Source organism: Oryzias melastigma, linkage group LG13, assembly GCF_002922805.2.
Source record: "Oryzias melastigma strain HK-1 linkage group LG13, ASM292280v2, whole genome shotgun sequence".
NCBI lineage: Eukaryota > Metazoa > Chordata > Actinopteri > Beloniformes > Adrianichthyidae > Oryzias > Oryzias melastigma.
The window spans coordinates 13,143,334-13,158,526 of NC_050524.1; the positions used below are offsets into that span (position 1 = coordinate 13,143,334).

At 36.6% G+C, this 15,193-nt stretch overlaps 1 protein-coding gene across 3 annotated transcripts in view; it reads left to right on the forward strand.

Moving 5' to 3' along the window:
* LOC112149818 (roundabout homolog 2) overlaps nt 1-15,193 on the forward strand; it is a 91,299-nt gene that overhangs the window by 29,176 nt on the left and 46,930 nt on the right. For all 3 annotated transcript variants that reach the window (XM_024277761.2, XM_024277762.2, XM_024277763.2), the window contains exons 3-6: nt 6,359-6,516; nt 8,826-8,946; nt 9,025-9,163; nt 11,077-11,204. In XM_024277761.2, the coding sequence (XP_024133529.1) occupies nt 6,359-6,516; nt 8,826-8,946; nt 9,025-9,163; nt 11,077-11,204 (546 nt within the window). The remainder of the gene's footprint in view (nt 1-6,358; nt 6,517-8,825; nt 8,947-9,024; nt 9,164-11,076; nt 11,205-15,193) is intronic.

Here is a 15,193-nt window from a genome sequence, read left to right on the forward strand (position 1 = left end):
TTGTTAACGCTGCCCTGAGGGAACGTGAGGATTTGTCTGTGCAGAAGCGGGGTGAAAACCTCAGTAACTGTTCTGCCTGTCTGAACTCGGTGTGGACTGGCCACGGCGAGAAGAGAGATTACTCTGCAAACCCGCTCGTGTTATGTCTGGGACGTTGCAGAGGACAGCAACCCCTCGGGAAGGGGACTTTGTCTCACTATAGAGTAGTAGACGTCAGGCAGTTTAAAAGCCGGAGCAGGAAAGGATCGCATCAGCTTCATGCAGCTTCAAAGGAAATTTCTGAGCTTGTAAAGTCAGGCGTCTGCTCTCTGACACGTTTCAGCCCTCAAATGTCCCACTTTTAGGGGGTTTGCGCTGAGGGACTGTGAGATTCAAATGCGTTTTTGTGGGTGTGCGCGAGTGTTCGGGGATTAACTGCCTGGTCGTTACTTTTACACTTCAGTCACCATGGCATGAAAACAAAGATCTCCGTGTTGCTCCAGCCAGGCCCTACAGTCAGAGGTCTAAAAATAATGCAGCCTTCTCAATCAGCTCTGCAGAGCATTTCAAACGGGCATCCAAGTGAACACAAGTCATTTGGTGAAGCTATTCTAGAGCACGAATTCGCTTCAAAACTCCTACCTGCTCCGTCTTAAAACTGCTTATTACATCCTTTAATGAGTCTTCTCACTCAGTCTTTGTTTATACAGCCTCAACTGGACCATATATTTCACCATTTCTAAAAGGTTATGAGCTTTAAATGCTTTGAACTTTTGTTTGAGGCACGCTGAAGCACCACATAGCAAAAAAAAAAAAAAAAAATTCTTGCTGAATAAAAGGGAAACTCTGATTTCTTCAAAGTTCCTTTTAAAGCCACAGTTCTTGTGAACGAGGCAGAAAGATAAGCTGAGATGAACTAAGTTCAGGCCTAAAAGAAAGCTGTTTGCTCAGTTAGATTTGTTTTTTTTAAAGAATGTTGCTGTTCACATGTGGTTAGTTTGAATCATTATCTGCCCACAAATGTGTTTGTACGTCCCTTTCAGATTTGAACAGACTTTTGGTCGATCGTTCTTTTCAAGTAGTGTGAAATTAAAAACTGATTTTTTGTAAGATTTGTACAAATGTTTGAGACTTTTCTGATAGGCACGAGATGAAGTCTGCAGACAAACACTGAATCATTCTTCCCTCTTTTAGGATTTTTTTCTTTCTGCCAGTTTATTTTCAGTATTTTTTTTTAAACCTGGGTGACAACATGAAGCAATTTCAGGCAGATTGTAGAGAAAACAATACAAAAAACCCCAAACAAACCCATCATCAGCTTCTTTCATGGTGTGGTGTCCTGGGGAGGCAGCAGCATAATGAGGAGAGATGCTATTTGATCGCAAAAGCTTGTAAAGGAAGTTTGATGCTGAAATGGCTACTAAACAGGTAGTTGTTCCCATCCGGCTCTTAGAAAGAGAAAGTCACCAGCTTTATCATGTTCTAGTGGACTGTTGTGGAGATCTGACTCCTATCTTTGCAAAACGGGGACATTCTTAAAGCTACATTTACACCCCCCGACAGGCCAGCATGCTCTTTATCTCCCCTCCGGGGGCGGAGATACACCTCAGAACCTCAGAAACTTTAATACAAGCATCTTGAGTTTTGTTTGTTTTTGTGATGAACCGGAAGAGACACGAGACTGAAAAAAAATCTGCAAATATGTGAAACTGCTAATAATGACACGTGAACACTATATTCACCCGGATCATGGTAAAAATCGGAATCAGCGTGGAGCAAGATTCGTGAGATTTGCATCAAACCTCTTCTAACTGTAGATGGTGGACATGTGCTAATAAACAGTCAAAAAAGAAGAGGAAGCCCCTCCCTGCTTCTCCAGTGTGAACACCATAGGCTAAATACATGTTCAAGAACCCTTGTATAGCGCGTTTACCATGTTTAGCTTATTTTTGAACATGTGTCACATGCCCAGTGTGTAGCTTTAGCCAGTCAGACATTCATTCATATTTTTTTTTGTCAATCCAGGATTTTATTAGATGCTGAATTATTTTTCAATTGTTTTGCACTTCTTTAGTTTTATGTTCTTTATTTTATTATTTTGTTTACCATTTTAATAATACATTAAAAAGTGTTCTTTTCTTTTTTGGAGAATTACCATCATTTCTTAAAATGTTTTTGTATTTCTGTGTTTTCTTCCTCGTTGTATGTTAAATTTCTTTCAGTTTATTTTTGTGTTAAAGATAGCAGTGATATGTAAAGAAAGGAAACAGTAAAGTTAGAATCATTTGAGAAACACAGCAATACTTCATAAAATGGAACAAAAAGAAACCCTGTTGATCTAAAAATGTGACTTCTACAATTTGTATTTATGTTTTTTAGCATTATCAGTAATAATACAACTAAATGTATTTTCACTTTTACTGTACTTTGTATGAGGATTCCACCCTTTTGTCAGTTTGAATTCCTCAGTAGCTGCACGGTGGTGCAGTGTTTTCGCTCTTGCCTTATATTAAGAAAGCCTAGGTTCAAATCCCAGTTGGGACCTTTTTGTGTGGAGTTTACATGCTCTCTGAGTGCATGCCTGGGTTTTCTTCAAATAACATGCTTCATAGGCATTCTGAATCTAAAGGTGAATGCATGACCCTGCAACAGTCTTTTAACCTGTTCAGGGAGTACTAGCCCCACAGTTACTGGGATAGGCCCCAGCAACCCCATGACTCCAAAAGGGATGGTTCAGGACATGGTTGAATAGATATTGCCTTGGTTTTTGTGATGTTCTGTTTTTAAGTCTTTGTCCCCACCAGTTGACTGTCACCACCACTTTCTGTGTATTTAAATGTCTGGTTTTCAGTTCTTCTTCATCGGGTCATCTGCTTTTCCCCCTTTTTTCATATTTAAGTTTACTCAGATTTGAGTTTCTGCCATCAACCTGGTTCCTGTATATTCGGTCTTTCACCACAGCTTCCTGACACAACATTTTGAATTTTGGCTTTGCCAGTTTAAATAGAACTTGTTTAGGTTAAGCACACACAAAAGTGAATTTCAAGAAAAGCTTAAAGGACTGGAAGGTGTGAAACAAGCTCAGTATTTTAAGGCGATTTACTAAACTCATTTTGTTTAGAGGGTGAAAATTTCTGGCATCTTGACAAATTCTTCATAACTTTCTCTTAATTGTTTGGGACCAAACTCAGGGGTAAATTTATGCCGTCGGTTGACCAAAGTGACAGCGGTTGCCGAGAGGTTTCATCAGCATGATGAGTTTCTGGGTGCTAAAACAAAGACAGCACGGGCTCACAGGTGCAAACTTTATTTTTAGCTCATTTAAAATGTCAACTATGAACAGTTTTACCAGCTGATTGGGTGATGCAAAGTTCTGCAAAACAACTGGGGAGAAAAAACTTTACGACTTCATCATTTCAACACAAAAAAAGTGGAAGGATAAGGACCAGTTGTCAATAATAACATTCTTGGAAAAAAAGTGAAATCTCCTTATAATCATCTGTAAAAGAAGAATTGACTTCTTATTCCCACTATGAGCTGTAATGTGAGGATTTTTACACTTTGGTAAATAAATAAAAATGGAATAAATAATACTTGAAGCTGTATGTTGACACAATAAATATTTTATTTTGCAGTGGTTCTTCCACTTGATATGTCATATGTGAAGAAAAATGTGGTTACACTTTAGATGAGGTGCAGAAATATACAAAATATAATGCTCACAAAGATAGTTAATACATTTGTTAAGCTTGTAAGCAGCTTATTAATATGGCCTAACTTTGGATGTTAATGAGTATGACTTAGTATGTTAAAAAAAAACTTTATTCAGCTTATTGTGCTAATAAATTCCTTATTAACATCTTATAAACACATTAATGATGTGTATTAATGTGTTAATAAAGATGGTTAAGGAATCTTATAAAGTGTTAATATTTTTTTTATATTTTAAGTTAAAACGCTATGAAAGAAAAAATGTTTGATCCAAATAGATTTTCTGACATGTCCTGAAATAATGTTTAAAAAATTACAATTGAGCACATTTTTACATTTTTCCTTTTTAAATGTGTCAATGTTATGCATCAGTCTGAGATGGTTGTAGGTGTCTTGCTACACGCGTCTGATGTATTTCCCTCCTAAGATGGTGTTGTGCGCAGCATCTTTTCACTCTCGCCTCTGAGCTCCTCTGGATCCTCATCTGCAGCTCTGCTGCAGGTGCTTGTCAGGTTTGGGTTTTGTCCAAATGGATGCCTCGTCTTATTCCGTCTCTATCGCTTTCATTCAGGTCCTTATTTGCTGAGCTGTTCTTTTGAAAGCCTGACAGAGCAGAACTCGGGGCTCCCACCAGCAGCATTTGGATCCATTTTTTATTGTTGTGCTGAACTGTTTTTGCGGTGGGAGTTGAGTTTTATGGCTTTAGCTCATAGTTGTGTTGTGTTGGTGGAAACAGCCTGATTCCAACAATATTATAGCTGATTCTACATTTACTTTATTTTCACTAGTCCTCTCCATTTTTCTGTATTTGATCATATTTCATGTAGATTTGGGCTACTTAGTTACATTCAGCTTACTTTCAGTTAGCTTTTTACTAAATATAAACAAAATATTAGATATAATAAAGTTAGCACAAGAGAAACAGGAATTTGACGATTCATGATTCACAATTCGGTCTGAGGAGCCTTCAATTACAACGTCAGGTCAATGTACAGGCGTGATCAGAGGTCCTGTGGTGCGTTTTTGCATCGGGCTAGGCGGTCAGCATATTTCGGGGATTGCTTGTTTTTATGGCAAATAAAAGGTACCATAAATCACCTGGAAAAACACAGTAAACAACAGCATTTTGTTGATCAAAAACAAGTCCGAAAAAGTTTTTGGAATCAAAAACAGAATTCCTGCACAGGAAAAATATAAACCATCATTATTTTTGGTCCTTTTCACGGCAGCTAACCAGTGGACTACCAACTTTAGTCTCTTTATTCAACTAAAACGTCAGTTTCGACACATGTACGGGACAGAATAAAATGGAGTTTTGAATGTGTGGTTTTGAATGCAATGAAACACTGCTTTTTACATCCACCTTGGGCCAACACAGGCAGGTATAAAATATTATGTAAAGTTGAAAATGTCTGTAAAAACTATATTTTTGATGCCCAAAACGCCTTTGTTGATTGTGTTTATCTTGGTGATTTATAATACCTATTGCTTGCCATATAAGGCAGTGAATTTGAAGTATAAGACACACACAACAACAATTTGAGTGAACTCTTATTAATCTTTTACTAAAGTCTTGAAATGTAAATTCATTTTTGTGTGTTTGATTGAATCTTCTTCACTAAAAATACATTTATTATAGGTTAAATCTTTGGATTTTTGATTTTAAAAAAAATCAGATTAACAAGTCAAAGTGAGTGACGGGTGTTGATACCTGCTGCTGTGCACGTAAACGTGATTTCCTAGATAATCAAACTTTGTTGCTGATTGGACTTCATTTGTGTTAACATTGACTATCTTGCCACATATTGCACACTGACAAAAAAGCCCAAGACATTTAATCGTTGCAGCAGCAAGGGTCACTAAAATATTCATGACATTGTAAAAGGAGACTGCAGTTATTGATTATATTGGGATGATACTCCTTAATTTAAAAAAAAAGAAGATCTGCAGACGGAAGTATGTGGGCTACCGTCACCGAAGAATCCGTGTGGAGCGTCTGTGAGTGTGAGCCTGTCATTGTCCAAGAATGAGTTTCCATTGTACAGGAAGTCTCTGGAGAAGGCTCAGTTCACAGTTCAGTGCCACGCTTTCATCTGACAGTTGCAGCAGAAGATTAGAGGATATCAAAGGTCACCGTGTCAGAGCTCTCATCCTGTCCACCTCCACAGGGCGGTGCGGGCTCAGACTTCAGGGCTGACACGAGAATCGGTTTTCTCATTTCGGTTGAGTCAGAGTGGTGTCACGGGTTTGTACGATTCAAAATCACAGACTCAACCCCCCCTCTCTTTAATGCAGGAGCATCTCATTTCTACCCCCACACACACAGGGGCTGAATTATGGATGCAATATTATTTGTTTTCTTCATGTTCGGCTGAGGGACGTGCATTATTCATCTGCTCTGACAGGACAGACAGCGGAGAAGGGCGCAGACTTGGGAAGCCTCAAAACTGCCAGTCTAACGAGAACATTGAGAGGATTTGAGCAGTCATGCTCATGCTAACACAGAGATGAACTCTGTCACTGTGGTCATTTTCCTCAAAAAACATTTTAAATACATATATAGATGTGTATAGGAGGTCATTTTTTGCTTCTTGCTATGTTAAACTACATCAGACGTACGCAGAGGGAGGGGCCATCAGGCTAATTTGATTTGTGTCTGTCTCCTCAGTTCTGAGAGATGACTTTCGGCAGGCACCGAGTGACGTGGTGGTGGCTGCTGGTGAGCCCGCCGTGCTGGAGTGCGTGCCTCCGCGAGGTCACCCTGAGCCCTCCGTGTCCTGGAAACGCAACAACGCCCGCGTCAGCACCAAAGACGACCGCATCTCTGTGAGTTCAACTCAAAGGCGCACTCAACAGAACCACCTCTGCTACAATAGTTAGGGTGAATTAATCAGCTAAATTCTATTTTTTTATTTTGTCCTAAAACAGATCAAACTTTTCAAAAGTTAACTCCACCAATGAACATTTGCCGAGCATTTTTTTCAAAACGATAAGGTACGATTTTGTTTTATAAATGCAAATACTTATGAGTACCTCGCATGTATACAGTGCTGATCTTTGGTAAAATCTGCAAAAATAAATAAAAAATGATTATTCCATTGGCAGATTTTCTTGAAATAAGTAAAAAAAAAATAATAATAATAATCTGCCAATGGGTAAGAAAAATTGACTTTCCAAGTATTGTTATTTTAGGAGAACACTTCTAGTCACTAAGATACGTTTTGTCAAGTTAATATTATTTTGCTATTAAAAAAAACTTTCTTATTATTTTTCTTGCAAGACAGAATTTTTTTCTTTGAACAAAGGTCCTTTTTACTTTCTTAAGATTCAGTTTTCACTGTGGATTTAAAAAAAAATCTAAATTATTCGTTTTTAAAGAAATAATGTACCACTGAATAATGCTAAAACAACAAATATCACAACTTCCGTTTCTGTTAATGAATTTTTTAAAAAGTGATGTAGTCGGCTAATTTGGATAGAATAGAGTCTATAAGAAGTATGTGGTGCCAGAGGAAAATCAAATTGTTGACATGTTCAGGATTATTTGTCATTTGATTGAAAAATGGAATAAAATCACAAAAGCAGTCTGCATTAAAATTCATAAAAGACAAATAAGAATAGAATAAAACAAATTAAATAAAATAAAAAGCCACCGACTACTGAGCATTAAAAGCCATTCTAACAAGGTGCTGTTTTAATTGACATTCAAAACTGTTAAGGTCTGACGTCAAAAGTGAAACCCTGAATCAATGATCAAAAGCTCTGTAATGTGTTACACTTACTTAAAAATATGAGTTTTTATCAACTTATATTTTGAAGTTAAATAAACCATTAACTCATTTTTTTATTTGATCAAAACTAATAATTTTAAATGTAAAAATGACAGAAGTTGTGCTCATTGCTTCAATGTTTTACTTTTTTTCAGTAACATATAGTGAATATAGTTAATTAGATTTTCATCATCACCAAAAAATTGCAACTTTTCTTAAATCTAAGATTTTAAAACAGCTCAAATGATCACTAAGCTATAAAAAACAAATGAAATCATTGGTTGTGGATAAAACATGTTCATATAAATGTTAGTAGCCCATGTGGATGATTTGATTTAATGTTCTCGTTTATGATGAAAACAGTTAAAAGTTAATGCAACTGAGATTTAAGAGATCAATTTAGCTTTAACAACATCCATTTATGCATTTACAAAGTTTACAGATTTTCTATTTGCTTTTTATGTCTGCAAATGAACGCTCAAGGGTCACTGTTTGAAAATATCTTAGATGAATTACTTCATAAATGTTCAGTTTTCTCATTTTGATGTGAAAGAGAATAAACTGAAAAGAGGTCAAAATGATCGGGTACATTTTTATGACATTTTGCTGATATTTTTCTGATCTCCATGCATAAATAAATCAGTGAATCCTAAAAAACATGAACTGTCATTACAATGATGTTCAAGTATTCAGTTAACTGTGGTTAAAATTGTAGTTCTTACTGAAAACCACTGGAGGCCATGTGGTTAATAATTCAACCAGTAAAAATTTTATGATCATTTGACTAAGAATTTCGCTGGTGACAGATTTGGGTCTTCATAAAATGGTGAAAAAGTTTGAAAATGACTAAACAATCAAACATTTCTTCTTCTTTTGGGGGAGTGGCCATCACAGCTGTCATCGGTTTAGACATGGAGTCACTGTTGGTCTCGGTGGAAAGTCTTCAGCTTGTGCTCCTCTCCCTGCGCTACTGACCTTGAGTAGGCATGCAAACATCCATTATACAAGGGCGGACACTCATTTTGACTGACAATGGTTTCAAAACACTATAATTCTGTGCAGACGTCTTGCCTGCTGCGATCTGGAAAATGTCTCTGACTCTCAGTGTCACTGTCGTCCTGTCCTCTCATGTGTAAAATCAACGGCGTGGCACAATCAGGGACTGTTGAAAGGTTTTTTCAAAGATGTCGGCGCTGACGAGCTGAAGCTGGTCAAGAATGTTAACAGAAGCTGTAGTGAGGGACCATTTAACCCATGAACAACCTTGCCCTAAACTATATGCAATCTGCAAGTGTAATAAACTGCAGAAACTGAATTTGAATTTTGGGGCCAAAAGGCTGAAAGGGTGTCACTGATTTCTTTCAGATGCAAGGAGGCCAGCTGATGATCTCTCACACCAAAAAGAGTGACGCTGGCATGTATGTGTGTGTGGGCACCAACATGGTTGGTGAGAGAGACAGCGATCCTGCAGAGCTGGTGGTGTATGGTGAGCTTCAGATGTTTGTGTCCATAATGTTTTTTAAAAAAAGCAGTGCCCGTGTTGATGCCTCTGTGGTTCCCGCAGAGCGCCCGGTGCTGGTTCGGAGGCCCGTGAACCAGGTGGTGATGGAGGAAGAGACGGTGGACTTCACATGCGAGGTTCATGGGGATCCCGCTCCCACTGTGCGATGGCAGCGGGAGGGAGGAGAGCTTCCCCGTGGGAGGTGAGAGTGACAGGCATGAGCACTCATCAATAGGAAGTGTAAAGATAGTGACCCAGAAAACGTGAGATTTGTAATTACTGTATTAGAGATGTAAGCATGTGTGTGCTCATGGAGAATATTATTTTAATTTACATTACGAGTTCTGTTTTGTCATGTAAATTAATGAGAACTTTATACATCAACCATGAATTAGTGGCTTTCTAGAAATAAAAAAATACATCTTTTTTTGTCTGCACAAGACAGATTTTATGTAAAAAAAATAACCCGTCCTTTAAAGATAAATACATTGAAATAGTATTTTTAAATCTTTCAAACACAAAGAAGAGAGAAAAATAGCATTTTGTTTTGAAAAAGCTAATAGATAAAAATGTTTTTCATTTTTTATCCCCTAAAGGGGACACTGAAGTAAAAAGAAATTAATAACTGGTGCTGAACAGTTTAGTATCTGACGCACAACGGTTAGTATCTGGTGCTCACTGCATGGATAGTATGTTGTTTTTTTTTTTTTGTTTTTTTTTTTTACTTAGATTTTTTTTGTGTGTCTCTTTAGGAGCTCTGTGCACAATAAAAGCTTTAAATTGAAGAAAAAGATTTTTTAATCATTGCCTACATGAGAGTTGTGTCATCAGCATATCATCTAACCTTTGCAATGCACTAAAACGACATTAATATACAGATTGAATTACTTTGGTCCTAAGACAGACCCTTGCGGTACTCCACAAGTTATATTGCAAAGATTTGAGTTGGTGTTTTTTATTACTGTTGTCTATTGTTGAAATAGACAAATGTATTTACTGAGTTTATCAAGTAATATATCATTTTGCACATGAAGACTTTCCTTTACCAAAAACACAAAAGATAAAAATTAATTCTGTTTTAAAAATGTTGGATAATAAGTTGAAAAATACACAATTTTAAGGAATCTGCAATTGTTGGTTTTTATGTAGAATAAAAACTAATTTTCAAAGAAATATTCACATTTAGTTAAAGCAGCTGACTCAAATCTTTCTGTAGAAAGTTTTAACAGAAATTCTGAGCAGCTTTGAATTTTATTGGTGCAAGGTTGTGTTTCATCTGCAACCTCTCAAATTATTTGACCCCCCCCCCCCCAAAAGAGATGTTTTGTATATTTGTTTGAACAGTGGTGTCCTTCATTCTTCTAGTCTTATAAACTTGGAACCATGAAATCATAAAATAAACATGTTTTGACCTTAAGTTTTATACAGAAAGGATATTTAGTTGAATGTATGTTTATTTTGAGCAACTGGACTCCTCATAATCAACCAGCCCTTACAGCAATGATTGGAAAACAAGTGTAAATTCAGATGAATCAGCCGCGATGAATGGAAGTTCATTGGGACTCTATGTAAATATTATTTTTCATTAATTTTTTTCTTTTCGTCTCTGACTTTCTTATCTTTTATCGTGTTTTTTCTTCTAGCTTTTTCTTTTTTTGCCGCTAGGGTTAATGAAAAAAAAGGGATCAAACATTTTATGTTTGCAAAGACACTGACAACTTAATTATATTTATATTCAGTTTTTTTTTGTTGGCTCTTTGGAGATAAAATGTTGTTTTCATGCAGCTAAATGGAAAAGCATTCAACACTTTCAGTTAACGGCGACTGTTTCTTGATTTGCAAATATTCCGTTAACCCATTTGATGATCAAATCTGAGGCACTGATTTCTGCAGAATTCTATCTAACTATAACAGACAATCCTGACAGCAGGTTTTTTATATTTATGCTTTATTTTCTTTATCTTTAAACTGGTTATATGACAACAAAATCCTAGTTGGTGAAGGTAAAATTCACCATCAATGGTAAAGAAATGAATAATTCTGAAATAACATTATTTTTGGGGATTTTTGTGCCTGTTTTTGCAGCTCTCAAAATGCTAATTTCTTCATCCTCAGGTTTGAAATCCGCAACGGCAACAACCTGCGCTTGTTCCGAGTGAAAGAGCAGGATGAAGGGACGTACACCTGCACATCTGAGAACAGCGTGGGCAAAACGTCGGTGTCTGCCATGCTGCAGGTCCACGGTGAGGACCACACGAGAACAGGCTCGCACGCGTTCATGCAGCACAACTGCATCGATCAGCAGTCTGCGCACATGTCAGCGCCCAATGTTCGGTTGGGTTTTTTACATCTGAGTTTGTGTGCCAGTCCAGGGGTGGTGCCAGGAGCTTATGCTAAACCGTATGGATTACGCCATTTGACAGATGTTTGGTGGTTGTGTGCTTTAACTCACTGCCAGAGAGCAGTCACAGTATTAATAAGACATGACTCTCCCTCTTTTCCCCTCTGTCTCTTTATCTCCTTCCTCTTTCTACTTTAGTGTCGCTTTTTCTTTGCTTTGAATTAAACACAGAGAGATGACTTCATCCACTAAGCCTTTATCAGTGAAACAAAACCCCAAAGCAGGAGTTTTGTGTATTTTTTAAAATGTCTTCTTTGTTTTGCTGCTCAGTCTTTCTTGTCTGTTTCATTAATGATCCATTTTATTTTTCAAGTTCCTCTATTATTACTAGAAGTTCACTCCCTGTGTATTTTTTTTTTATCGAAAAAGAGGCATTTCTTGAGTAAATCAAGAAAAAATCTAGCTTTTTCCGTTTTTTTCTCCCTTTTTCCGTGGTATTTTTAAAGGGTTTTAAAAAGCAACAATCAGAGCTTAGTGGTGGTAATAAGTCCTTCCATTAGATGCTGACATGTTGACAACATGCTTGTTGCTGCAGTCAGGCATTTAGTGTGCCTCAGTCAGAGTGACTTAATGTACAGCAGATTAAAGACTCCTCTTTCACACACACAGACACACACATCCACTGCGTGGATCAGAGTGTGTCAGGGTAATGTTACACCATGTAAATCCTTTTCTGCAGTAATGCAGCTCAACGGTCGTCAAACACAACCATAATGTCTGCTGCTTAAATACAGATGCTAACTGGCATTGCCAAGCATTTAACCTAAACATGACGATGGATGAGCACATATGTTTTGACAGATGGCTGTGAAACTGTTCCTCTTAAAGACCCACTCCAATTAAAATTGTGTTTCTTGTGCTATTTCTCTCATAATGGAGGATATATAAAGAAAGTGACAATTAAAATTACATTTCTGAGTTTTTCTTTTTTCAAATCGTTGCGAATCAGGAGCAGACAAAAAAACATGCAGCTTGAAAAAGCTTGTAGTTGAGAAACTACAATCGGTGGATCACTACCTTCCTGTTCCGCTACATTCTGATCCATGCACAAATAGATCCTTTAACATCTTTGTTTGTCTCGCCTGAGCTGGCATTTGGCTCAAAACTGTACGGCTGGATAGCTCAATATTGCTCGCTACTTTTGTTGCACTGCTAATGTTAGGTTGGGGTTGTGAGGTTAGTGGGAGACAGTAAACAAAGGGATGATGGGAAATGAGGAATGGCTTACTCATTCCTGCCCACACCAGTCTGCTGAACCCCTGCCGCTCTGCAGAAACTATGTCCTAGAAAACAACAGTTTTTTTTCTTTTTGGCTAAAAATAGCATAATCAAATTTAAAAGACGCTTTGAAAATAGGTCAGAGTGGAACTTTGAGTATTAAGACCAGCAAAAAATCTGAGATGTGCACAGAAAAACATTAAGGATTGAAATAAAAAGGTTTTTTTTGTTGCTTAAACATTTTATAAAAAGGAAACAATTGTTTCTAAAACATTTTTCTTCAAAAATATTAATTAAATAAATCTTAACACTCATTTTGTGCAAACTGTAGAAAGTTAAACACAAGTCAGAGAGTGTCCACATGTTCATGAATGCATTGGTTTGAAAATGGGTCTCAGAAATGCATGTTTCAAATCAATGACTTTTTATTGTTTTTAACAGGCGTTTTTGTCGTATTTTTTTCCAAATACAATACGCTTCCATACAGATTTGGCCAAGTAATTAAATAAGTTTTATTTTTTCTCCATCAGGCCTTTCTCACAGCTCCAGCGGTAGTAATAGCAGCTCAAAAGTAAAAAAAAAAAACGCTATGTATAGACCTGTTCAGCCACAAGAAAGATAGAAGATATAAGTTGACTTTCAAAATAAAATAGCTCGATTCAGCACACCCTCACATGTGCAAAAATACAAACACATTTGATCTCTCCCTCTCTCCTTGTATTTTTCCTTTAACTTTTATAGTATTTTTTTTTTTCAAATATCATAAGTCTTTCTTATTATTTTCATATAGTAGCTGTCACATGCAGCCTTAAGCTTCTGAAACCCACAGCTGAGCTGCAGATGCAGCAGAATAGTGCTGCTTAAGCCCCACAAACATGCTTGATGGGATTCTGCTTCTCTGATTGCACAACTTTAACTCCTGGGAATAGGAGTGCGTGATTTATATAGTCAAGCACTGACACCTTCTTGGTTATGTTGTAAGTGGATCTGAGAACAAATACAAAAAAAGGGCAGCGCAACTTTATTCTGAAAATGCCCCACTCAGGTGTTTGCTTGAACTTGAAAGTGAATTTCTGCACAACACTGGACAGTCTCATTATATCTCATTGAAGATGGGTTGTTATTGTATGTTTTATCATGTAAATGTGTTGACTTTGACCATAAATGGGCATGTCTTGTCGTTAATATGCTAAATAAATAAAATAAATTGAAATCTCAACTACAGAAACGGTAAAAAATAGTTCTATTAAACCCCTATATAATATCAGTAGCATGAAAACATGCATTATTCATGGTCTATCTCTAATCTGTGACATTTGCCCTCCAGTTTGGGAACCCTGGACATCCCAGAACCTCAGAGAAAATGACTAAAATAGAAGAACCGAATAAACTATTTTTATGACAGGTTTCTTATTATTTATAAGTGTGAAACAAAACCTAGTGCATAGACTAGTCCTCTCTTAAAAAATGAAAAATCTACTCTTTTATTTACTTGATCTATACTTTAGTGATTTTGTGAAATCCTTTGACATTTCAAGAAATGTCAAAGGATTTATTAAAAAAAAAAAGTGGAAGAATTGATGAGTCTTGTTATCCATCTAGGGAAAAGGTCATTTTATTTAGCCAATAGCCAACATGGGACAAATGATTAAGGGTGTAACGATTCATTTTAACGATTCATTCATAATTGTGATTGTCAATATGATTCATAGTCGATATTATTTCATTTTGAAAGATCTGATTCACTGATTTGAAATCAATCTGGGGCGTCTTTAGCCAAAACTTCAACCAGTGTGACTCAGCCCTGTAAAATAATTAAGAGTGAATTAAACTTATGTACAAGTAAACTAGAATTAATGTCAAATTAATTCATATTTTAGTTTCAGAAAGTTCAGCCCATTGTTGTTTTTCCACATCAAAATAATAGAAATAGAGTTATTAGAACATTCTATCACACTGTATGGTCACATGTCTTTACCAAATTTCGTGTTTCCATACATTGGACTGTAATGATGGATTTATCATTTTTGCTGCTGTCACATGTGTGCTGTCTGTTTTGATGGTACTTTGTCATTTTTATGTTATAGTAAAATAAACTTGCAGTGTTTCAACCCAAATAGTGTTATCCAAAATCAATTATAGATCTATTTGTTTCATTTTGAAATGATTTTATGATGGTATAGGTTTATTCGATTAGATTCCATCAACAATTTGTTTCAGACAGATCAATCTGGTTGGATAAATCAATTCATCGATTAACCGTGACACCCCTTCAAATGATCAGTGGCGTGCCGTCAGGGCCTGCAAAGCCTGAAAAGAAGTATCTTAATTACAGAGAAATGTTAAATATATATATATATATATATATCTGTCCAAAATATATCTTAGGTCCCTACGCCCCAGCTGCGCTACTATCAGACTGTTTTTTTCACATGAAAATTTCTATCCAATCAGATTTTAGCCCCTCACTTGTTGCTAGGTTCATGAAAGTCTGCCCTATGCTCATACAGAAAAACCAGAAAAACTTCCCGTGATCAGTCTGAGCTGAGAAGAACAGACTGTCAGACAGAATTTTGCTTGTAAATCTACCACTGATCTCCTGGACTTCCTTCA